This window comes from Dermacentor andersoni, chromosome 1, assembly GCF_023375885.2.
Source record: "Dermacentor andersoni chromosome 1, qqDerAnde1_hic_scaffold, whole genome shotgun sequence".
NCBI lineage: Eukaryota > Metazoa > Arthropoda > Arachnida > Ixodida > Ixodidae > Dermacentor > Dermacentor andersoni.
In genome coordinates, this window is record NC_092814.1 from 324709048 (window position 1) to 324733976 (window position 24929).

At 49.4% G+C, this 24929-nt stretch overlaps 1 protein-coding gene across 1 annotated transcript in view; it reads right to left on the reverse strand.

Moving 5' to 3' along the window:
- Nucleotides 1-4036: 4036 nt before the first annotated feature.
- The window catches only part of LOC126516879 (uncharacterized), a 46808-nt gene continuing 25915 nt past the window's right edge, over nucleotides 4037-24929 (reverse strand). The window contains exons 2-3 of the mRNA XM_050166967.3: nucleotides 10051-10294; nucleotides 4037-6414 (exon numbers count right to left, since the gene is read on the reverse strand). Coding sequence (XP_050022924.1) covers nucleotides 5892-6414; nucleotides 10051-10294 — 767 coding nt within the window. The 3' untranslated portion in view covers nucleotides 4037-5891. The remainder of the gene's footprint in view (nucleotides 6415-10050; nucleotides 10295-24929) is intronic.

Below are 24929 nucleotides of genomic sequence, written 5' to 3' on the forward strand. Positions count from 1 at the left end.
AGTACGTCTCCAGTTAGCTTATTAATTATAGTTACCTAATTAAACCTCAACAACGAAACAATTACTGGCAGCTACTACACTGTACTGGAACCAATATGCACTAGGTTTTCTTAGAGCAACTCGTTGATTCCTTTATTAATTTCGGTGCATGATACTTAATTGTGACACCCTGTATTTATTTGTTGCCTCTGCATGCAAGTGACGATGTTTCCATCCCTAATGAATATTGTAAATTATTAGAAGTGTTTTTAAAGAGTCGTTAGCTTTGCTAACTGGAAAGAGAAGCGATACTGATCATTCACGTGCATTTCACACACCGTTGATGAAGGACTCTGCCGAAGGGGTCACTAAAGTCTACAGGTTTTCCTGAGGGTCAAAAAAGCACGCAAATCATTTTGAAGCGAAGTGAATACAGCAACATATTCATTCTCTAGGCCTAAGCTATCCATGCCTTTATATATAATTGTTAATTGGCTACCTCTTTCTCTTTAAATATATAACAAACCTTGTTCTGTGTATATATTTAAATATATTGTGTATGTGCATGGTGTGTACAGTGGAAATTTAAAACAATGTTGAAGTGACGGATGAGGCAGCCGCTGCTGTTACTTCTAATGCGCTTGTCCTCCTATATTGTCAGGATTTGCAGAAATAAGGCAAAGTATGAATTAAAATCCGTGCACGTCCGCGCCAGCAATGATGCTGTAAGCTATTAGCCACAATGAAATTTTAAGTAATAAGGTCGAGGCAAGTCAAAAGAAACCTCAAATGATGTAGGTGACAAAACTCTGACAATGACACGTTAGGTGGGAGGTGTGGGTAGCCTTCGGCATCGCCTGGGGGTGGAAGGGCTCAGCCCCTCCCCCCCCCCCCCCCCGGAAATCTTCGGAGGGGGCACGGGCGTTGTGACATCTCTAAAGCTGTGCGTGCAGCCCAGTGGCTTGGAGAAAGGCTATAGCGGCACTTGTTATCAGGGCTGCGCTGTTTGCATTAGGTAAAGGACCTAAAAGAAACTCGTATGATAGCGACCTCTTATCGACGTTTGCAATGGAAGAGGCCAATTGCTGTCGTTCTTCCGCGTACGCGGGAAGCGGTTCAAGTGTTTCTGGCACCTCACAGCATTCACAGTTTGGGCTAGTATCACTGGCACCTATCATATCTCTATAACGGTTAGTGAATGCGACACCAAGGCGAATCCGGTGCACCGTGCTTGTTTGGCTTCTTTTGAGCTTGTGAGGCATACGAAATTTCATATCTGGCTCCCATTTGTGTACTCGCTTGTGTCGTCAATCTGGTTGGGTCCAGTGTTCCATCGTACGGTTGTGTATTACGCGACGAAGTAGGGCGTTTGTGTATGTTTTCGTGAGAATGGAATGCGTACTTCAGAATCATTTTTAAAGCTATTTCACTTCAGCGTCTGCCTGTTCGTTCCCGATCACGCTACAGTGTGAGGGTATCCAGTGAAAGGTCACATTGTGGCCATTCCTAGTTACGTGGTCGAGATGCTCTGTAATTTCTATAGCCATGGAATAATACGGGCCCCGTCTGAGGACACAGACAATCCTTTGAAGAGCTGGCTTGCAATCGCAGAATATCGTCCATGCGCGAGGAGGCTCCTCGGAGAGAAATCGAAGTGCCTCCCGGATAGCAACAAGTTCTGCGGCCGTTGATGTTGAGCTATGGTCTAGTTTAAACCGCCGAGCGATGATCATATGTGGAATGACGAAGGCTGCAGTGGAGGCATATGGTGTGACAGAGCCATCGGTATACGCGTGTACAGTATCTCCATACTCTGCAGAAATGTGAAACAGGATAAGTTGCTTGAGGCCAATGGATGCAACGGATGACTTTTTAGTAATTCCAAGGATCTTCATTGTAACGAAAGTTTTAGGCAGAAACCACGGAGGTATTCTCGGAATACAGGCGGGAGAAAATTTTGACGGTATAACACTCTGATGACGCGATATAGTCCTTGAAAAGCTGGAACCTGGGGTCGGGGAGGGGGGGGGGGGGCAGGGAGCGATGACAGAGGATGGTACCTGTGTCGCGTCAACACGCGAAGGTATATTGGAAGGGGCTCGCAGAGTTATTGTTATTGGGAATAGATAGAGTGAGCAGCTGCATACGCAGCAGTCCTGCGACAAGAAGCGGGAATAGGTACGAAGAGGGCACGCACGTTGGTACCACCAACACGTATTTTCGTCCTGTACGATACTGCGTTCTTAACTGTGGTGCACCATTTATAGAACCTCCGAGTCAGATCCTTCCGTGGCAGTCATGCGGAAGGAGTTGAGTCCATATATCTCCACCTATTAATTCGATTTCTTTTTGATAATCGCGAAAAAAGGAAACAATTGTTTATATGGACAGTTGGTCGATCAGTCACGCAGCCCTACAACCGGGAATACTAAATTCGGGTCAACTCTGTAGCGAAGGGCTTTCCCAGAATTCGCATCGAAGGACGAACCTTGTGTTACTGATTTGTAGAATTCTCTTGACGCAGGTTTGTATATGGCTTTATCAGGGGTGCCATAGCAATAGGCGCCCCCCTCAACTGTGCATCAGTAGCAACCTTATTGTCTTTGACCACGCCTGTGACGACAGCACGACTGATGTACATCGGTGGTATATAGTACAATGTAGCGATGCCTTCCGTTCGATTCAATGCTCCTCTTATCAACCACCGTTCATGGCCGGCTGATTCCATTGATAGATAACGCCGGCGGAGCGTCGCTCTGGACACTGACGAAGCGTGAAGAGAAATAGCATCGGAAAAAAAATGCATCGTTACAAAATCGTGGCCCATATCAGCCTTGCTCTGTGCCCTTCTGACTCGGCTACAGTTAGCTTTCTGTATCAAAGCTGGATTGGTGCTCCGTGGTTCAGGAAGCTGTAAGAACGCTAGGGATGACGTCTATTCTGTCGAGGTGAACCATGTAACTGGTTCAGCCTGTCGTTGAATCTGCTCCACTGCCAGACATACAGCGTGAATGAAGCTCAACGGCCTGTGTCCAAGATATCGCACGTAAAAGTTAACTACTTTCGTTTCCAGTGAGAGATGAAACAACAAATGGCGAAATTGACCTCTTTTTAGTGCTCGAGTCAAGGGTGCAGACGTTATCCTTCATAAGCAAACCTACAATGTCTATGTTTACGCGTGTCTGCAACGGAGATATAAGTCACTGTATAGCCACTGCTATGGATCAACGCCGCCACTGTGGATGTTCCAAAACTTTATTGTATTGGCACATGTGTTGCAGCGACCTGGCATTGCCAGTCGTTCTCCTTGTTGATCTAATATTTCAGGCTATAACAACAAAAAGAACGAGTGGCATTCAACTGCACACTTATTCTTCGACGAATTTTGATGGGCTCGATGCCTTCCCAGCTAAATATATAAATAAAAATAAAACGCGGAACAACAGAACGTTGTTCCTCTGTTGTGCATGGCGGCAGTGATACAGTGCACTAGAATTCTGGTACACTGTAGTGGATTCGTTATAGAACCTCAGAATCAGCTTTCCTGCACAGCGCATATTCCTTCCGTGCCGGCCATGCTGGAGGAGTTGAGTCCATGAATTGCGACCTATAATTTCGATGTTCTTTCTTTAAATATTGACAATTAAAATAATAATCGATTATATGTAAAGTATGTTGACTTCAGGGGCTACATTAACGCTACCACAACCGCGCCACTCGTGAAAGTTATTTTTAATATTTCACCAACCACGTATCATAGGCGAGAGGTACGAAGCCGGGACAGTTTAATTTTGAACGCTTCGCACGTTGCAAACATGCTCGATATTGCGTTAACGCTGCAGCTCGTCAGTCCCACCTAGTTTACTGGCCTGAAGGGAACCGAGGGAAGCGGTCGAGGGGTCAAAACGAAGGAATGTTTTGATACCTTTTGGTTACTCAGACAGGCTAACCGCAGCTAAGGCTTACTGATCCTTTACTACTTGCTGCAAGTTATGCTAAGCAACATGAAAACAGTGTACTTATTCCCCTCAAGAGGCGTAACTATACATATAAAAATATAAAAATATATATATATAAAAAAAATATATATATATATAAAATATAAAATGTATAATCGTGAACGTTATATAAAATATAACGTTCACGAAATCAGAAACTCTCAACACAACAGTTTTTTTTTTTTTGCTCGCCTTATTAGCATTTTTTTATTGCCATATCTACGCGAGATTACAAATTTATATTACACAGGGCGCGTTCTGGTGCGCCGTACACCCGAGCTTCAATTCACAATGTCACACGAGGATGGCGGCACACGATTCTTTTCCCGCATCGTCCACAGTCACTTTTGCAAAACGTGCGCGACTGTTCAAGAGCGCACAGCACACCTTGACGCGATCTCACGTCGGGGGGGGGAATGCAACAAAAGCAGTACGGCGAAAGAACAATTGCAGATGCGTTCGTAATACGGTGGTCTCGTCACAGGTCGGTCAAATTGACGGGGGATGGTCAGGAATGCCGCTTGAAGAGGGTTCACGTCAGCCTACGTCGCTGCAGAGGGCGCTGCTGTCCGTAGGCGCCATCGTATAAGACCGCCCTTGTCTTCTTCAGTTCTTGCACGCACTCAGTGTTTTCACGAAACTGTTCCAAACAGCTCTGCGAGTTCGAAGCACGGCACCGGCGTTGGCGGCACACAGTTCTCAGCAAACAGATATCGCACCCGTAAACAAGTCTGGCTCGCGCCATAGAATACCAAGCTGCTTCCGGCAAGTCGTCACATCCACTACCGACTTTCCTGTAGCTTTTCTCCTCTTTCGGTTATTTACACAACGCGGGAAGATTGCCCTCAAGCGTGGAATGCGTTAGAAGTTGCACGTTGGCCATGGCCATGCTAGCCACTGACATCGGAACCCAACGCATCTTTTTGCTTAATTTCAACACGTTCACTCGCGACTGAAATGCGCCGCCGATCTACGCCTGAACAACATAAGCAAAGGAGTGTGCGCAAGAATGCTGTTTCAACCGGGGCGCGAGGTCACCATCTCGTAACTGCTTCCTCGGCAGACTGCCTTGCTAACGGAAGGTGCAGACGGTGGGAGTTCGCATACACGATTGAAAATAACAAGCAATGGTCGATGCGTGGGATAGAGCTACCGAACAGTACAGGCGTTCGTCCTAAAGTTTGACTTTGGTCTAAACACCCCTGCGGAAATACTGTCCCACGTAATGTGTCATGCCCTTAGCCATATACGCCACCATATTACGCTCCTTTCTTCACAAGCACCGTCATGCTTACACGGGAAATTCAAATGCAGCAGAATTTACAATTCTACTGCACTATACGTAGCCGCGTGCACGGATTAGCTAATACCCGTCGGCAAATCTGCTCCCGGCTTAAAAGCTTCGTGCCAGTGGCAGCAAATTGACCCGAAGGAAGTTGTCGGCTGGCAAAAGAACTTTTCCGCAAGCATCACTTGCATGTCACTTGACAACCCGCTGCGCGCTAACTTATACTGTCCTTTGCGCAAAGCCTCTCATCCGCGGAAAACATTCACCCGCCGGTAAAGTGAACCCCGCAAGAAGCTCTTCTTCTAAGAGCTCTCAAAACATCGAAGTTTAGGTAATGGCTCAAATCGGTGGTTCTGCTCGCTCTTGCTAGGCAAATGAGAAAATAAAAGTGAAAAGTTCGCATTCCGTGGGTGTAACGACTAGACTTTCCGCTTCGAGAGCTCACCATCCTCCCATTTTTCTCCGTCCCTCTCTCAGTCAGTCTCTCGCAGTGCATCAAAGAGCGAGACAACGGTCGAAGGTGGGAGGAATCTTCTCTGCTTTCTACAAAAGGAGTGGGAGGAGGTGCAGGAGGTGCATCAGTGCGGGAGACCTGCGATGGGGCGGGCGACTGACGCTGGTCTCCTCTAACAGGATTCCCTACTCGTCGGCCGGAAAGATGACACCGAAGACGACAGGGACGCCGCCATCGACGACAAAGAGGACGACGACGTCGTGGGGAGAGGAGGATGAGACGGCGCAGCGGGAGACGACGGCCTGGCCGTCGAGCACGGCGAAGCGCTCGCCGTCGAAGACGAGCACGGCGGCGGCATCTGTGGCGGCACGACGGCCACGGAGGCGGGCAGTCCGTTGCTCGAGGCTCCCGGCGGAGGAGGGGCGTGATGGGGAGGTGGTGGAGCCACCCCGGCCGGAACCCCCGGCGGCGGTGGAGCGCCCGGGTAGAGCCGGTACGCCATGGGCTTCTGCAGAGCGGCCTGCCGGTAGTAGAGGTCCAACGCAGCCATAGTGCTTAGCGAGGACTGCGGCGACAGGCCCGTGTAGCTGGACAACCAGTACGGGGCCGTCTGGAGCATTCGCTGCACGGCAGCGTAGTTTCCGGCCTCCGCCAGCAGCTCGAGACCCACGGCCGTCTGGCGCTTCCATTTCGTCCTGCGCGTGGGTGAAAAGAAGCGTTGGCAGACGCTCAAATGCACGAATCGCGTATTCTGTATGTAGGCGACTCTTTTGTTCACTGAAGATTACGCGGGGCTGGGACTCCAGCACTTAGACCGCATGAGGCGCGGATTTGGTGTCATTGAGGGTTCGCGCAGTGAAGGCTGGCAATGACAATGTGTATAGGGCCCTCGTGCCGTTGCGGCGTAGCGAGGCCAGGGCCAGGATTTTGTAGTGATGCCTTCTTACGATTGCCAATGCCTTTGGGCTCTTTTCGCGTTCGTGAGTGGCCGCTTTCGAAGTTCCGCCGGGTGCGGAACGTCGCTTGATCACTCGCGAACGCGAAAAGCGCCGGAGGATATTGTCATCTGGAAAAGGCATCGCTACAAGATACCTGCCCAATGGCAACCAGTGACTCTCCGCTATAAACCTTTGTAAAAACGCTGACGACCGTATGTATGTGTATACCACTATCTAAACGGTATAAAATGTGAAAGCACGAAATTAGCGCAGTATCGCTAAACTCGAAGAAAATGACTATCAACAATAAAATTATTATAACAGCTGGGACATCTTTTAATGAGGTTTAAAAAAGAAAAAGAAAACACGTAGTTTCATTGAATTCCAAGATATGTTATTTAGAGCGCACGCAGTGCATTAGTGTGAATTAACGTTGAAAAAGAGTTGCAGCGAACGTGCAAGAAATTAGTGTAAGTATGATTAAAACAGCGGTTCTTAGAACGAAACAGCGATACCCGCCGATGATTTTCCTGCTGCAGCAAATCAGCACCGCGATCAAGTACCCGTTCTCTAAACATGCAGGGAGCGAACCTGGAAAGCATTGAAGTAACTGTAGGAGAAAAAGAATATGTAGAATGGGGTTTCGAAGAAAGTCAGCACATTGTTTCCGAACACGCGTTCACGCACCCTATACAGAGCAGCGTCAGGCTCTGCCTGCGTTGCAGATGCCCAACGTCTGGGAACCGGTGCATGCATCGCCCGGACCATAAAGCAAGCTTAATTAACCGCATTCACAAAAAGCCAGAGGAGGACTGGATGAAAGAAAGGGGGCGGAGGGGAGAGAAAAACCGGCGAAGCGACGTCTGAAAAATTAACCAGACGCACAAATGGTTTCCTCGTTTCCTCTAAGTTCTCTATACTACACCGTACTAAAGAAACAAAATACACACGAGAAGGGCGGTCTCGGCTTAAACGTTCTAAACGCTCGTTTTGTACACACGGCAGCAGTGTCGGCGGAAGTCCTTTACGTGAGCGCCGCAGAGATAGCGGCGAGCGGAGACGAAAACAAAAGAAACGTCCAAAACGCTGCTGCTGCTGAATACGGTTTGCGGTCATGAGCGGTCATTCATTTGCGAGCGCCTTTCCGGGGGCTCGCGGCTAAAGGAACGCTTCCCAACTCCCCCCGCTCTTCTTTTCCCGCGCACGAGCGAGCGCCGAAGCAGTTGCCGTCCAGCGCCGCGTCGCGCGCGGGGATACATACATCGCGTGCGCGGCCCCCTCCCGTATTTCTTGCCAGTTTTTTGGCGTCGACGCAGAGACACACGGCGCATGCAACGTGCAGCGCGGCAGCCGTTTAGCGGACGGGGGAGAGAGCGAGAGGAGTCGGGTGGTGGGGGGGGGGGGGGGGGGGGGCGTGCTTTGGCGCGTATATATCTCTGGCTAAGCGATTCCTGACAGGAGCGCGGCCGCTGTTGTTTAGGCGACCGTCTCTGCAGCGGCGACAGAAGGGTGCGCGCTCTCCCGCCATGCCCTCGCGGCAGACTCGTCTCCCACGATGCTCAGGCACCATACTTCCTGCCGCTAAGAGCAGTCGCGGGAAGCGCGCAAGCGCTTTGGCGAGACACAATTAAAGGCGGCACGGAAAGCTGGAAATGAGACGCCCCTTTTTTCGGAGCCTGGAAGCTCTGGAAGAAGAGGCCGCTCGCGGTCGCCTTTGCAAGCTGGCTGAGTGTGCCCCGCAGAGGCGAACACCGCCGCGTCGAACTCTCGCTTTTTGCCAGCGAAAACGCGAGCTAACGCGGATAGGGGACCGCGCAGCGGATATGCGACGTCCCTCGGAACAGTGGGGTGAGCCCGCGTGTCCCAGTAACGTGAAATAGTCATTTATTTATTTTCACGCAATGCTTCTGTGTCGTCTATGCTGGGGGCCAAGACTATACGGGGAACTTAATCCGTGGTAGAGTTTGGGGACAATTGAAATCTCACCGATCAAGACCTGCAGCCTCATCACTGCCGCTAAACGTATACATGCCTTAAGCAGCCATTGCTTTCCACTCCACAATTACGATGTGTGCGCTAGCGTAACCAATTCAACAAGCATGCGAAACTTGGCTAGTAAAATTTGTAAAGTTTCAGGTTTAAAAACAGCGCATAAGACGTGCATGGCGGTGAAGAAAGAAAGGGTGAAGTGCTTTACGTTAATTTAATCCGGATTTAAATTTAGATATCCAAACTTATTTATTTAATAGCGTCCTGGCAATTATCGCACAGCATCTGAAGCCCATAGCAGAGAACGATGTGATGCCGGGGGGAAAATGTTATTTCAAATACACCGTTTTTAAGAATTACTAATGTATTCCTTGAAATGCCCTGCCATGCCACCGTTCCATTTTCACATTCGAAGGATCCCTAAGCAAAGGAGAGTCTGCTGAACACCATCATCATCAGGCACTTTTGATTCCCCGTTGTTGCAAAAATTAACCCGGAGCGGCCCACTAACAGTCACCTCCCATAACGCCGTGTAGCGCTGCTTCGAGACGTTCAATTTCCCTGGCTTTGTTTTATCTCTCTCTCTTTCAAGTCCAACAGTCAACCAGTCATTAAAGACGTTAGGAGGAAGCTTTAGCTCGGGTGCCCCTATCTAAATACACGTAAAAGGAGAATTTGTTTTTATCGGCAACCACTGCACCAAATTTGACAAGGTTTGTTGCATTTAAAAGAAAAACTTAAAATCTAGTGACTGTTGGTTTCGAATTTTCGAGTAAGGTCTTCAATTTTTTATTAAAAATTGGCAAAAATCAAAAATTTTCAGAAAACGAAACTATCACGTTTACAACTCTGTAACTCAACAACGAAAAATGATAATACAATTCTGTGAATTGCATCTAATAGTACATCTAAAGCGGACAAAATTGATCTGTTACACATGAATATAAAATAAATTAATAATAGAGAAATACAGCTTTTGCAATACCCTTGTAACCAACGTAGCAAATTCACGTAAGATGTAAAATGACGTATTGAATTTGTCCGCTTTGAATGATCTAATAATGCCGTTTACAGAACCGCGATATGAGTTTTTGATGCAGAGCTATGAATTTGTAAACTTCGTGCTTCTATATTTTCAAACTGTCAAATATTTGAAATCGTTTTAAGAAAATTCAAACCCTAAATCGAAATTCCGTTTCCGACAGTCACTCGAATTTAACTTTCTCTTTCAAATGCAACAAATTTCATTAAAATCGGTCCAGGGGTTATCTCAATAAACGTTTTTGCGTTTTACATGTATTTGAATAGGCCGCCTCGGAGTTGGGCCCGAGCTAAAGCTTCCTCCTAAAGTAAGGTGCTGTATGTCGCGCATGCGCATCCATACACACAAGCGGGGCGGCGTACCTTCTGTTCTGGTACCACGTCTTGACCTGTGTGTCTGTGAGGTTGAGCTTGGCGGCCAGTTCCATGCGGTCCTGAACGCTGAGGTACTTCTGGCGCTCGAAGCTCTTCTCCAGGGTCTGCAACTGGTGGTCCGTGAAAGCGGTGCGTGCCTTGCGCTGCTTCTTCATCTTCAGCGAGCACACGCCGCCACCCCCGCCGCCGCCGCCAGGGGGCGACTCGAGCGTTCGTTCCGGGGACTCGCTCCCTGTGGTAGCCAGAGCCAACAGGACAACTAATTAGTGCCGGGGAGATAAACACAGTACGAAAAAAAAAAAAAGGCAACGACGTACATTTATGCGTATCATAATGCCGCAGAGAGGTGCTTACTGAACAACGGTTTCATCTGAGCATAGTTGGGTCATGCGCACTGTATAGCGTACGGCATGTAGATTAACGCACAGGACGTACAGCAGTCGACACGACAGAAGGCTGAACAAAGGGGCACCCAGTGTTTCATGCCTTCAAGTGAAACAATAAAAGCAAATATTAACTTCAGCCAGATTGATAGATTAGGCTTGTAGAACACAAGCCGATTGCCATTAGCGCGGTAGCAGTGGCTATATAGCTATATGGCATAAAAGAAACCGAATGTGAAATACAGATGGCGACGCCACCGATCTTTCTCAGCTTTTTCGATGCCGCCTATAGTTCGCCATAGTACCACCCTAGCTATCTAGCACCTTCCGCAGCATTATATAGGTTATGTATTGCAGCCACGTTTTGAAAACACGTGCATGCGGGATTTTCCAGTGCTACGACAATAACAGGAGCGAAAGTGGGGGGTATACATGCATGCTCCCTTCGCAGTATCGGCGACACGCGCACAAGCCGGCTCCGATATCGCTTCATCCACACGAGATTTCATTTATCCGTGGATGAGTTTTTTTGTCTGATCGATATCTTGTTCGTGCTTCTGGAACCTCGGCTTGTGTTGGTAACCTTCAGGCTCTTTATGCATTTAAGCCGGTCGTCCTTGTGAATAAATATCTAGCTGTGAGCATCTGAGTGCAGTGTTGTATATACATCTATGTCTCGCCTTCTTCTTCTGCCTCGTCTTCTCGTAAAAAGAAGGATGTGCCCGCCGTGATTGCTTAGTGGCGATGGAGCTGGGTTGCTAAGCACGATGTCTAAGCTCCCGTGTACTTAGATTTAGGTAGGTGCACGCTAAAGAACCCTAGGTGGTACAAATTATTCCGGAGCCCCCCGCTACGGCCTGCCTCATTATCAGATCGTGGTTTTGGCACGTAAAGCCCCATAATCTAACTTAAAATTTAAAAGGACGACGTGATGCTCAAATGTTGCACGTGGTTCGGGAAACTGATCACAAATTTGCGCACAAAACCGTTTTGTGCGCGCTCACGAAATGTTTCATATATTTACAAGAACAGGTGGAGGCTAACTGTGATAGCCAACCAGGTGACAACGATAGGTGCCGAGACGAACCGTTCTTATTCGGACGAACAAATTTCGTTAATCCACAGCACGCGTCCGTGGTCCTCCCTCGGCCATTTCATGGAAACACTTCACGTACGCATTTAGATCCTCACATTGTGACACAGCCTTGACTTGCTTTGTGGCACTTAGTGTCAACGTCATCTGACACAGTGCAGGTAAATAAAGCACTCACTGCATGTTGACACGAAGGCTAATACCTGGTCCTGAAAGAGTAAAAATTACCAACAAACCCATGACAGTCTTGCACTGCGTATGCTATAGGAGGGCTGCGCAACAAGTAAAGCGTAGCATGCGAGCTGATGCTGTCGCGCGTACAACCACGGCGCCAAACGCGGAGCATCGGAACGTGCGAGCATCAATAACTGCGCCACGCTTCCGTTGTGCATTTCCGATTCGTTGGTGCTCCCTATTCAAGCTGCGGTCATATCTGGCCGGCGGTCGTCAGGTGTTCGGGGGCCCAGCAGAGCCGCGCTATTCACGCGGTGATGGACCAAAACGCCCTCGGTGTTGAGCGCATCACCCAGCGTAGGTGCACTCCGCAAGAGCGCGCCTGCCGGGGATGAAAATATACATATATATCTTTTAAAAAGAAAAGAAAAATGCGCGGAACGTTTTAGCCGCGCTTGGCGTGTTTCGCATTGTGGCGGCTTCCTCTTTGCACGAGGCAAATCGGCGCGCGCGTACAACTGCGCGTGGATAAATAAAGGGCCATCTGTAATGGTGCTTTTTGGCGGGCGCTTGAAAGCGCGCACCTGCTCCGCCGTGCGGCGGCTCGCCGTACGGAAGCGCGGAGAGTTGGATGACATGAAACGAGACCTTCCCGAAAGACAGCACTTTTGTTGTGCCGCCAGACTCTCGGACAACGTTGCCACGCATGACGAACCCTTTGTGCGGATTTATTATGCAGTGTGTGCGAGTGTACAAGGCCGCGCATAATAGGTCGGGAGAGCGAAGCCCCGAAGCTGCCTCCTGTTATACTGTCGAGATGAGATTCCATTTCTTTAGTATTTGATCGCAGCTAAAGTCACCGCGTGGCATCGGGGGCAAAAAATATGAGGGGCATCGAGAGGAATACTGGAGGGTGAGTGAGTGATACAGTCGGTAAGCTGTTCAGGTTATCCGGCAGCGATGCTTCCTTCCATGACAGATATGGTTACATCGATGCGTTTGAAGACCGCGTGGTCGCCTCCCTTTTTTTTTAAAGAGGAGATGACACACCGGGAAAACGTGCCACCGCAGAGAGTGAACGAACGGACCACGCCCGAAAAACCAGAGTCCGTGCAGGACGCAGAGGAGGAACCCGACAAAGAAGCAGCGGGGGAGGCACGGCCTTTGTCAAAAAAGAAACAAAGAACATGAGTGTTACTGGTCGTGTATCGTCGACCCCATGGAAATTCTGGTGCTAGAAAGCGTTGGTGTGCGGATATAAGGCGAGAGTTTGCTTTCCTCTCCAGAGCTGTCGAGCAGTTCCGATGCCACAAGTCCTGGAGTGAACGTGCAGTCATGTGCGCACTGTCTTCGTTTCCTTTGACAAAAGTCTGTGCGAGTGCTCTTTGCCAACGTGTAATAAAATCAAACCACATAATTTCAATACTGGATGACTTTGTTAATACGCAGTTAACGATAGCGAGCTGTAAACGATGAGAAAAAAGAAAGACTATATAAAAAAAATAAAAAAGGAAGACCTGGAACCTAGATGATCTTTCATTAGACAGCAATCGTATACGTTTTATTTATTTTTCGAGGCATACGCATATACACGCGGAATGCAAACTTTCTTTCGCCTACACGGCGTTTTTCGCCGGCGCGGTTAATCTTAGCGGCGTGTATACACAACAGCTCTGTCGCGTGTCATGCACCGACCGCATTGTTATTACTTGCCGTCGCGGTTGTGTCGACGGTGACCGCGGGACCCTGGCGAGGAACGGCATCTGGTGCGCGTCTCCACTTGACCTGCATAAACACTCGACGGCTGACCCGCGCACACCTCTCGCTGCCCCCCCCCCCCCCCCCCCCTTCCACTCGCTCGCTCGCGCGCATACATGTCGGCGCCCGCCTTTTGCACGGCACGTGCATGCCGGGTCTCCGAACCACGCAGAGCGCGCCGCCATGCAGAGCATACAGCGTTGCACGGCGGACATCTGCGCTCGGAGGTTACACATCGGCAGTAGCATGCACGGACGTGTAGTCACGTGGCCGCAACGGACAGATGACTGACCGGCCGCGCACGCCCACCGCTTGTCAGCTTTCGGTATAGTGTGGTTTCTTTGTACCGTCTGGCTGTGAGTGCGTAGGTGTTTAGGGAACCTTACGAACTGTGCTTGTGCGTGCGTGTGAAAGGGAGCGTTAGAAAGAGAAGTACTTTTTGCTCGAGCCCCGTCCTATTAAAGACAGCCGACGGATTTGTGTTCTCTAGAGGTGAACCCGTTTAAAGAAAGGCGGTAAGAAAGATTTCGCGGCCTTTTTCGAGCACTTCCTTCGAATCTCTGGTCTTGCTCACAATGGGCACCTTGCGCTAAAGCTTTCCACAGCTGAAAGAAAGGAGCGCTATAGAACACACAGCCTATAGCGAGCGGTGGAAGCCAAATGGGAGGCACGCGCAACGCACATTCGCCGTGATCCAAAACGAGAGTGTTCGAGATCCGAATATGCTTAAATGTGCATGATCCGAATGACGGGCGTGTTTACGGTCGAGATTTAGAAACGCCAACGTTGCTCAACCCGAGCTTCGCAACGCTCGGTGCGTAACACTCAGACGAGCGACGAAGCTTGGAATGTCAACTCATTTTTCCTCGCAACACTATAGCCGCCGGTGTCGGGGACGCTGGGGCGATAAATGAGAGCGTCAAAGCAAGGTGTCATGAGATGAACAATTCGGCTCGCTGTCCGGCAGCAATAAAAGCAATGAATCTGAAGTCACGTGGACGTAACTCCAACTCTGAATCTTCTGACGTATATATGCAAACATACAAAAAAAAAGAAAAGAAACAAACTAAGAGCGGAGCGTGCACATTACGACACTGCATAAACTACATGCCTTCAGTCCCTCCACTGCAATTCTTCTAATTCTCATTCAGATTATCACGCGTATGTGACGTACACGCCCACTCGCGAATCTCACTGCCAGCTCGCATCTGCGTTAATACCGCTAATCATTGTCTTCCTTGCAGACGTCAATTTCTCTAAACGCTTCCGTCGCGTTGTTTAGCCAGGGCAAAACGGACAGCGCGCGGCAGCAGCCATTCCCACTGTGGCCGCCGCATCTGTATACGGCATACCGCATGTATACGTGCATACAAAACGCAGCCGAAAATGATGCGCGCAAACGCAGCCTGGGAATGAGTCCTCTCTCCCAACCCAAGGAGATCGGGGTTGAGGCTCTAACCGGTGCGACTCCTTCCAGTCGCCGCCGCGAGTGCGTGTGTGTGCCCGCTGTTCCCAGGCGTCACACGTTGCATGGGATCCGCGCACCGCCGCTGCTGCGGGGTAATTGCAGGGGAGGCATCATCGCCGCGGCTTTTCCCTGACAGACGCCAAACGTTTTGGGAGCCTCTCAGCGGGCCCGGCGGTGGCGTCGCGGGCGCTTGTTTTTTTACGAGCACCTCTGGGCCGGCCGCCTTTACGAGGTTCATATATACGTCTGCGGACGTGGCGCCAGGTAGTCGAGACGAGCCAACGCAAGACTCGGCCGCGGAGTGCGCTGGCCTCCCCACCTTCGAAGAAGAGGAGACTGCGTTGCGTGCCTTTCGTATATGCCGGACCGCGTAGAGGTGCGCACACGCATCGGCGGTCCACGGAAGAGCTGTCGAGCAGCTCTGTTCGCGTGCGTACGACTAACTGTGCCCGCGTACGTGTGTACGGCGCGCATGGCGATCGCCAGTTCACGGTATACGCGCGGAGGCGAAGTGAACAAGGAATGCTCGATTTCCTGAGAGTCTATAACAGGGCTGTGCAGCCTGCAATTGAGAGGTGCAGCACGCGTTTGTATCTCGTGCTTTGCAAGTGCAGCAGGTCTCGATTCCGACCTGAATGCAAGGTATGCAAGAAAATTCCCGTTTTCAAAGGTTTCGAGGGCGATGGCGAACCAAGAGCAGGGGATGCGCAGCTCAGATGACTACGGCAGCAGGCGACGCCACCGCACGAATATGAGGCGAGCGAGAAGGCATCAGGCCGGCACGCATCTGCGCCTGCCGCTGTGTTTCGTTCGTGGCTGCGTCGATTTCATGGCTTCGAGTTTCCATTGCGCTTACACTGATTCTTAGCCAGTTTATCGCTTTGTAGACCTTATACATTCACACGTGAGCGAAGCGCGTTTTGCAAAAATGAAAGAAACCCAGCCTACAGTACCAGACAATTTTCATCACTACTAAGTTTGAGAATGCCACGATCGCGCAAACAGTGACGTTCTCGATGCACGGCGAAAGAAGACGTATAGACAAAGAAAAGCAGCGACGACACGAGCGCTTGCGTCAACTGATGGTTTATTTTCTTATTTTTTAATTATGGGATTTGACGTGCCGAAACCACGATCTGATTACGAGGCACGCCGTAATGACGGACTACGAAAATTTCGACCACCTGTGGTTCTTTAACGTGCACCTAAATCTAAGCACACGGGTGTTTTGTCATTTCGCCCCCATCGAAATGCGGCCGACGTGGTGGGGATTCGATCCCGCGAACGTCGTGCTCAGCAGCCCAACACCTAAGCCACTAAGGAACCACGGCGGGTTTGGTCGTTTATTGAAAACATGCATAATACACGGCAAACACGGAAAAAACTGAGAATCGAAAGAAGGCACAATACCAAACAGCCACCCGCCGTAATTGTTCAGTGGCTATGGTGTTGGGCTGCTGAGCACGAAGATCGCGAGATCGAATCCCGGCCGCGGCAGCCGCATTTCGATGAGGGCGAAATGCGATAACACCCGTGTACTTAGATTTAGGTGCACGTTAAAGAACCTCAGGTCGTCAAATTACCGTAGTCCGTCATTACGGCGTGCCTCGTAATCACATCGTGGTTTTGGCACGTAAAACCCCATAATTTTTTTTATCGAAGAGCCGAACATGACTAAGTTATAACTCGTCCATCTACTCTGTTCAGACACATGACGTCAATCAAAACGCTCGATCGATCGGCGACGCATTGACCAGCGGTGACCATCTGATGGAGTCCAACCAGCGAACTCGCCTTATCACAAAGTTACATATTCGAGCGCAAAACAGCTTGGTCACAGAATTTTTGACACCCTCGTGACATCTACTTGCATCCACTTCCACTAGCCTGTGTGCCGACAATCCCGGCCATGGCGGCCGCGTTTAGATGGGGGCGAAATGCGAAAACACCCGCGTACTTAGATTTAGTTGCGTGTTAAAGAACCCCAGCTGGTCGAAATTTCCGGAGTCCTCCACTACGGCGTGCCTCATAATCAGAAAGTGGTTTTGACACGTAAAACCCCATAATCTAATTTGTTTTAATTTTGCGTGCCAACACTTCGAAACAGCGCTGAAAATATTATGTGAACATATACAGTCCGAAGAAAATGAAAGCCCAGTTTCTAGGCCCATATTGCTGCCGCTTCTTTACTTCACAAGTTTTCCGTCGCTAGCGGCCGCCAGAGGCGATGGTCGTTTCACGCCTAGAATGTCTACGTTTAAAGGCTCGAGTAGTTGAATCAAGAACAAAATTTCATCGCAACTTCAGGTTAGCGTCGAAAAAAAAAAAAAAAAAAGAAAGCTACACCTTCGTGGCGCGGAAAGGACTCGCCGCATGTACGCGTCTTGACAGAAGGCCAGCGGGTAGCATGCCAAACCTTGTTCGCCGTACAAACGTGAGGAGCATAGAAGCCAGTGGCGCGCTCTCTGCAAGTGGGGAGCGCGTCAGAACTTGGCGAGGTATACGGGGGGAACGTGACTGTGCAAACAAGCGCACCGGGTGTCCCGAAGCTGCATCTAGCCCACGCGATATCGCCCAACTATACGTACACGACGGCTAAACGACTCTGGCGACCTTTGACCTGGGAGCGGCGATCAACTCGAGAACAGCTTCCTTGCCCGGCTCGTTTAACAGGCAAATCGTTCCGTGTTTATTGGGATGCACGGAAAGACGGAAAATAAAGAAGGCATAAGGAAAGAAGCGCGAAGGCTTGCGCGCGCGGCGCATGAGGGCTCGCGCGAAGTCTCCAGTCGGGCCCTTATATGCCTGTCACGAACGCAGTTTGCTCCGAGCGCATGCAGGCCGATCGCTTGTATCTTTGCGCACTCCGTCCGTACTGCGGAGGTGGGGGAAGCCAGTTTGCAGAGTGTGCGTAGCCTTAAGGAAGGGGGGGAGAGGCAACCGCGCTCCGCGGGGCGTGGAAGAGCGACTCCCTCGTCATAAAGAACAGCGTCTGGCGTCTTCACAGCTCTTAACAGCGGCGTACGCGCTGTACAGAAGTTGCTCGAAACGGCGCGCCGCGTGGAGCCCGCCGAGTCTATGTAAGAGGTCTTTATTTGTGAGCGCCTGGACGACGTGGACCCCTCCATGATCCGCAAAGAGTAATTTTCCTGATCGCCGCCAGCCGTGTCATTGTCATAATGGTTGCAGTTAGCACGTCAACGCTGCTTGGCGTTCCGCCTGTGGGGGGCGCGCCCGCTTCTTTCGCGAGGGGTGGTTTCCCGAGGGGGGTTGAGCGGCCTCGGCGGATGACCACTGACCACGCGCGACTGTGTATAAGTCTAAACGAGCGCGATAATTATTGTCCATGTTGGACATTGAGGGAATGGCCGAGTGTTTGATTGAATCACCGTGTAGTGTCGAGTAGCTTAACGGCGATGGCCAAATGCCTCTGAGCGAGTGAGCGCGGCATAATCAATAATATCAAGAAATTCTGCTTAATAGCGTAACTGAGTGAGAAATGCCAAAACTCGACCACAGCAGTGCGCTGGGTAAGGAAAAAAACAAAAGAATGATCCTTTTCTGATAGAAAAATTGAGGCGCATGTTTAGCGTTAACGTGTGTATTAATATATATATATATATATATATATATATATATATATATATATATATATATATATATATATATATGTATATGTATATATATATATGTTCTTCAGCCTTGGAAAGAGCCTAAAGTTTTGCGCTGAACCCCTCAACCTTATATGCGCTATAGATACATCTCGCGACGACCTCGCAATAAAGTTACCGCGCTAACCATCCGCCCTAACGATTCTACACGCTACATAGGGCAACGTTAAGTAATCGTCCATGTGCAATAGCCTCCTCGCCGACCACTTATCAGCAGGAGCACTCGTAAAAGGAGTGTAAAGCGTCGCGAACGATGCCTGCCTGCGGGAGGTCTGCTGGATGTTTCTGGAAACGATAGAATCCGGTCCGGGAAGGCTGCTTGCATGCTCGCGTTTATATAGGCGCGTTAGGAATTACGCGAGGGTATTTCAGTTTTACCGCCGCAAACAAACTCGCCTATGCGGACGTTTATGGGCTCTTTTTGGCAACGAGTCTGAAATGAGCCGAGCTGGCCTCAGTCGCGAGATAACGCACAGCGCAGCCTCGCGAGGTGCGGTTGTATAGGTATAAGGACGCGGTTGATCAGTATACGCGTACAAGTGCTGAATCGTACTTAATTCGGAACGCCCCTTCATGTGACGGCTGGAGAGATTCGCGGTGTGGCGAGATGCACTAGAGATCGGTTCGGTTGCTCATTTTGCTTTACGAAACCGGTTGAGAAGCATGTACCTGGAATGCGACATCGTATAGAGAGAAGCGGCGCAGATGTCGAACATTCTTCTCTCTACACGATCTGTCACGCGAGAGAACAACAACCCTTTAACGTTGCAAACATGCTCATCGACTAAGCGATCTTCGAAACAACCCACGGTATACGAGGCGACCGCCGATACCCGCCGCATTTTAAAGCAATCTCAATGAAACGCCGAGAGCGCGGACGTCACACGCACGGCGCATTGATTCATCCCACGAACAGAAACAGCAAATATAGAGAGCCTCGTCGAGGGTCGTAAACGTTAATTATTTGATGGTTGCTTTGGCCCGCGCCATAGGCTTTATGACGGAATTGCCCTGGTGCCACCGGGGCATCGCTTTACGAAGGAAAAAGCGCATTCTTGTGGTCAAAGATAAACGCCTATCAGAAAGGTTTCTTAGCAGCAGCAACACACACACACAAAAGTCTGTTGCCAAAGTTTCCAATATCCTAGTTGTGTACAACGTTCGTGACGTACAACGCGGCTGCAATGTTTCATCTTACATAGTGAAAAAAAAAGTAAGGCAATTTAGTGGGTAGTATCCGTGGGTTCTGTAGTGCGTACCCTTCAGAGCTGCAGCATAAAACGAAAGTCAAATCACATCTGTGCGCCCCAACCTGCAAGCATTTAGTCCCGCGTAATAGTCCCACCATACAAGAAGCCTAAAAGACGGATGGCGAGGGGGAACACAAAACGTAAAGTGGCAGCCACAAGTTCACCCGGGCGTTCGTCACTTCCTGCCTGTTCCCTGCGCTTCCGGTTGACGCAGGCGTCATTCTGCCGCGCACGCGATCAGTGTCTATGTGCCGCGGCGGGCTTCCCCTTCTTTCTTGTCGGGCGCGTGCACGCAGGGGGAAAAAAATGAAATGCAGTTCCTGTTCTTTCATCCCTTCAACAACGTCCGATTGTTCTCGTCGGCGCATATCTCTCTGTTTCGGCCCTAAAAGGCCGCAGTGACGCTTTAATTTCACCCCCCCCTCTCTACCCCCCCCCCCCCTCTCAAGGGAGACGCGTGGGGCCGAGGATTTATTCCGTCGCACGCGAGGCAGGAAGCTTACACGCTCAGCGCAGCGATTACGGCCGCGTCTCGTGATACATATACGCTGACCGCCACCACGCAACTTCCAGCGTTGCTACCTCATCACGGCCCATTTTACGCTGTCGTGAGTACCGAAGAGGAGGCGGATGCACTATATGTGCTCGAGAGAACGTTGCATGCTTTGGTATTTGTGCTCTGCGCAGAGGCTAAGTTTCAGTTAAAAAGCGTTGCCGCGTTTGTAATGAGCTATAGCGGTCTTCGTACTGTACAACAAACGCCACTTGCGAAACTCCGAATACAAAATGTACGCATGATGACCCGACAAATCGACGCTCCGAATCTGAATGACTGCTCGTTCCTCGTGCTTTTACAATGCCGGAAGCTCGCATTAAGATCATGCGTCCGACACGGCCCGTTGTGACAGGCGAACACATGCCGCCGACTTTGGTGACGCTAACGTATGTAACGGCCGGGCGTTTAAATCCGTCCTGTACAAGTGATTGCCGAGGTGCACGTATTATTCTAGATTAAGTCTATTGTCACCGCCATTAATCAGTAAGAATCAATGTAATGCCTTCGGGGAAGTAGCTGAAATGCAATGCTGGCTGGCTTCGTCGGAACTTTTATGCAGGCTAAATATGTAGCGATCCCATATACTTAGCGATCGCCTTCGGACCCCCGCGCAGTACACATGAAGTGAAGGCAAATGCGAATTCTACGTGCTTGCAGTGCCCCAAGCATTATTTCTTGCGTGCGGTGGCGCTTCCCCTCACGACAAGCCAAGTGCTGTATGTCTGCACGACTATTTCGCTATGTCCAGCCGACTGCCCATGGACACGCATGTTTGGTAACCAAACTGAACACACACGCTAGAGCAGCACATTGTGCCGATGCGTTCGCAAGTAGAACAGTCTTGTCAGTTCACAGTCAGTAGAACAGTTCTGCCAGGGTTACGTAATTACCTTGCTGAACTCATGCGCGGCTGATAATAATGATCTGATAATAATGACAACTCAGCGGCTGATAATAATGACCCATGCGATGAAGAGAAACATTATCAAATCAAATCAGTTCTTTTTCCTTTCTTTTAGTGGGAGATCGGGCATCGAGATGTCCTGCAATCGAGGACCCATTCAATACTTTCCTGCGCCCATCACAATTCCTACCACGACAGTGAGCTTCCCTGCTGTTTAGCTCGAGACCAAAAAGCTTAGATTCTCTCCCACTCTGTGCACCAAATGCTCGCCCTGGGCTTCTGGCGCTTTATGTAAACATATCTCTCCTTCGTGGCACGCGAAATTCGACTTAAATTTTGCTCTCGATTATTTTGATGTCCTTCGGTACGAAATCCATTGTCCTACTGATCGAAGAAGTACCGTCGAACACATAGTATACCAAAACTACACCACATGAATCCAGCATGCCGTTTCTTTGTTTTCTTTCGTTTAAACACAACGCTCAGATTATTGTCCTATAACCTGAAAGCATCAATGGAGGAAGGCAACTCGAAAGAGCTCCACCAGTGCAGTTGCCCGGCACGGAAATAAAATTATATATATATATATATATATATATATATATATAATATAACGAATAAAGGAAATTATATAAAGGAGGCTAACGAGAAAGCATCTACGCCCACGCCGTGTTCTTTTGTGTGTCTTACTTTTCGCTAGGGCCGTATAACTAGAGAGGGGGAGAGATGAGATAAATGAGATACGAAAGTAAGGGAGGTCAACCAGAAGATAGATATCGAGTTTGCTACCCGGCACTGGGAACTAAATGTTTGTTCAGTCAAGCCGGTGCATACATTGGGCGAGACAGACTGGAGAATGAAGTGAATGAAGCTGAGCCCGGGCGCCGCACTTCGCCAATTTCGAGCGTGTGCAGGGAGAAGATGGAAGTATTCCTAATAGGCGCTCTCTGCTGCGTAGGAAGCGGTCGATTCCCGATATTTGCTGAAATAGGAAAAGAAGGACGAAATCAGCCGTCTATCGCTTTGCATGCACGCAGGTGTGTGTCTTCGGAGCGGATAGTATATATTGGACTGCGAACGACGATTTGTGTTCGGAGTATGCTTGCATTGAGACTTCATTTGGTTATTTCTGCCGGTACAAATGGGCTATCACGTCCAGAAGTTTGAGTAGTAGGGACGTCACCGAAAAAAAAAAAAGTTGAAGCGGTGCATAGGATTCAATCTCTACATTTGAATGTTGGATTTATTATTATTTATTTATGCCTTCTCGCGATTACACTTCTGTTGTATTCGCGACTGAGTATCCCTCTTTTACATTCCTTGAGCGCTTCAGTTCGCTCTTGCTGGTAATTCAACCTAATTCACACAAGGTAATATTCCTGTCTTTCCTTTATTCCTCTTTTTACCTCTTCGCTGTGTACTAGCGTCAACGAGTTCTGAAGTTCGAACGCTACACAGTCAGCCCCTGTGCATCAGAGCGCACCTCAGAACGCATTTATTTATTTATTTATTTATTCCTATCGACGCTCGATCGCTCGAGTCGATCCATGCAGTAGCGTTTACGTGGACCGGAAACGAGCGTACTTCAACTAAAAAAACCGACTCGACCGGATTTTATCAGGTCCACGTAAACGCATAGCTAACGTTTACTTTTAGCGGAAAGTATACCGCAAATAAATACAGTCGCAAGGGAGCGTAAGAAGAACAAGCGAACTCTTTCTTGTGATTCTGTTCATTTGCGCTACTTTCCGGTTAAAGGCACTTTCCGTACAAGGCCATGAAAAACTGATGCAGCTACAAGATTGCGTGCGCACATGCCCATTTCACTTCATTGTTTCTTCGCTGTGTTCGAGATGCGCATATGCGCACCCACGCAGTTTACCTCATCTCGCAAGAAGATGACGAAGAAAACATGAAACCTTCGCGATTATGCTATTCACGTTTCGGCATGCGTATTTGGGAACTCCCGCGCTTTGCGAACAAAGGCCCCCGCAATTACACATAGGCGGCACGAGGCAACGACGCACTTCCGGTGTGTATGTGTGTTGTGCGCGCGCACACACACGCGCATGTGTACACATTCATTTCATCTGCCCGCTGATTCGCCGAAATAAGCGTAACTCCAAACAACAAAAATTAATGACACCCACTCGAAGCACGCGCAGCCATCGGGAGCGCGGTCTCGTGTTCAGTCTCTGCCTCGGACTCGAGCGATGACGAGTCAGAGATGAAGAATGATTGCTTCGACGACGCGCACATGGCGTGTTTTGAAAAAAAAAAAGAAGCTTCGTGCGCGAGCGCTGCGGAGATGTGTGCCGTCGAGGCAGCAGCTCAGCAACGAAAATGCGACGAATCAACGCACGCTGCAACGGAGGGCCGTTTCCACCCATGAACGTGTTTTGATGTTCGAAACATTTTGACACAACGCGCACAGTGATGCGAAATATGACCATGCTTAATCGGTATATGCATGGTCAATATGTAAGCACACAGAACATCTTCATTAGACGCTTGATTTGCGTCGCTTATACAATTTCTCGTGCTTATTGATTACGTTTCGGCTGTCAGAACAATTTATTTATTTATTTATTTATTTATTTATTCATTCATTTATTTTGATAATAAACTTCTGGCCCTTTTGTAGAGCTTTCCGGACTGGAGCAGCTTCTCACGACCCCATTCAAGCTCCGACAGGATTCCAGCGCACATGCTGTGCATTTTCCACAGCCTCGCCGCACACGTTGGTGCGTTTGCGGCGCACTTATTACTCGCGCACGCACGAAGACGTGGCACATGGCGCGATCCATTCCTCAGGGCTCTACACTTCTCCAAGAAACTAAAATAAAAACCGCGAATGAAAGACTAATCCGCCATGTCACTTCAATTGCGACTCATATATACTTCTTTACCATGTGTTTATAGATTTCTCGAGCGCGCGCCTGCGCGCTGCAGTTTTGTGTCGAGAAAAAAAGAAAAGTAAACGGGACCGTTTTTTTTTCCCCTAGAACGTGCATGGAACGCGCAACAGTAATCGCGAATAGAATCCCTTGAGGCCTTCGGGACGAGGTATTAACGCGGCAAGCAGTTTCGTTTATCGACTAGCCTATAGTTCCATCGCTAGCAAAGTGTGTGTATATATATATATATATATATATATATATACTGGCACCACTGGGACGGCTCGCCATTCCCACTGGTGCCAAGTCACGATCCTGAGAGTGCCAAGAACTGCTCCGTTGCACATAGCACGCGGCATTTTTTTTATTTTATTTTTTGCACCGAGTTTGCACATACGCCACTGCGGCGCGTGCACCGAATGCGCTGTCACATAATGCTCCCTCGTTTACGCTCGCTGCATGCGCATATAGCTTCGGGAAGTCCCATTTTTTTCAGAGCTCCGCGCGTTTCCAAGCAAACCGCGCCGACCTGTCTACCAAACGCTTGTCGCGCTACAGCTCTTTTTTTCTTCTTCTTTATCATCCGTAACCCGCTGTTATTATTCGCAGTCCATACCTATACTCGAGACCAGGCCTGGCAAATTTTCCGAGTCAGAGCGCGCGCGTGTCTGCAGCTTTGGGACAGAACAGCCGCTGCAGGTTTCCGGAAACCA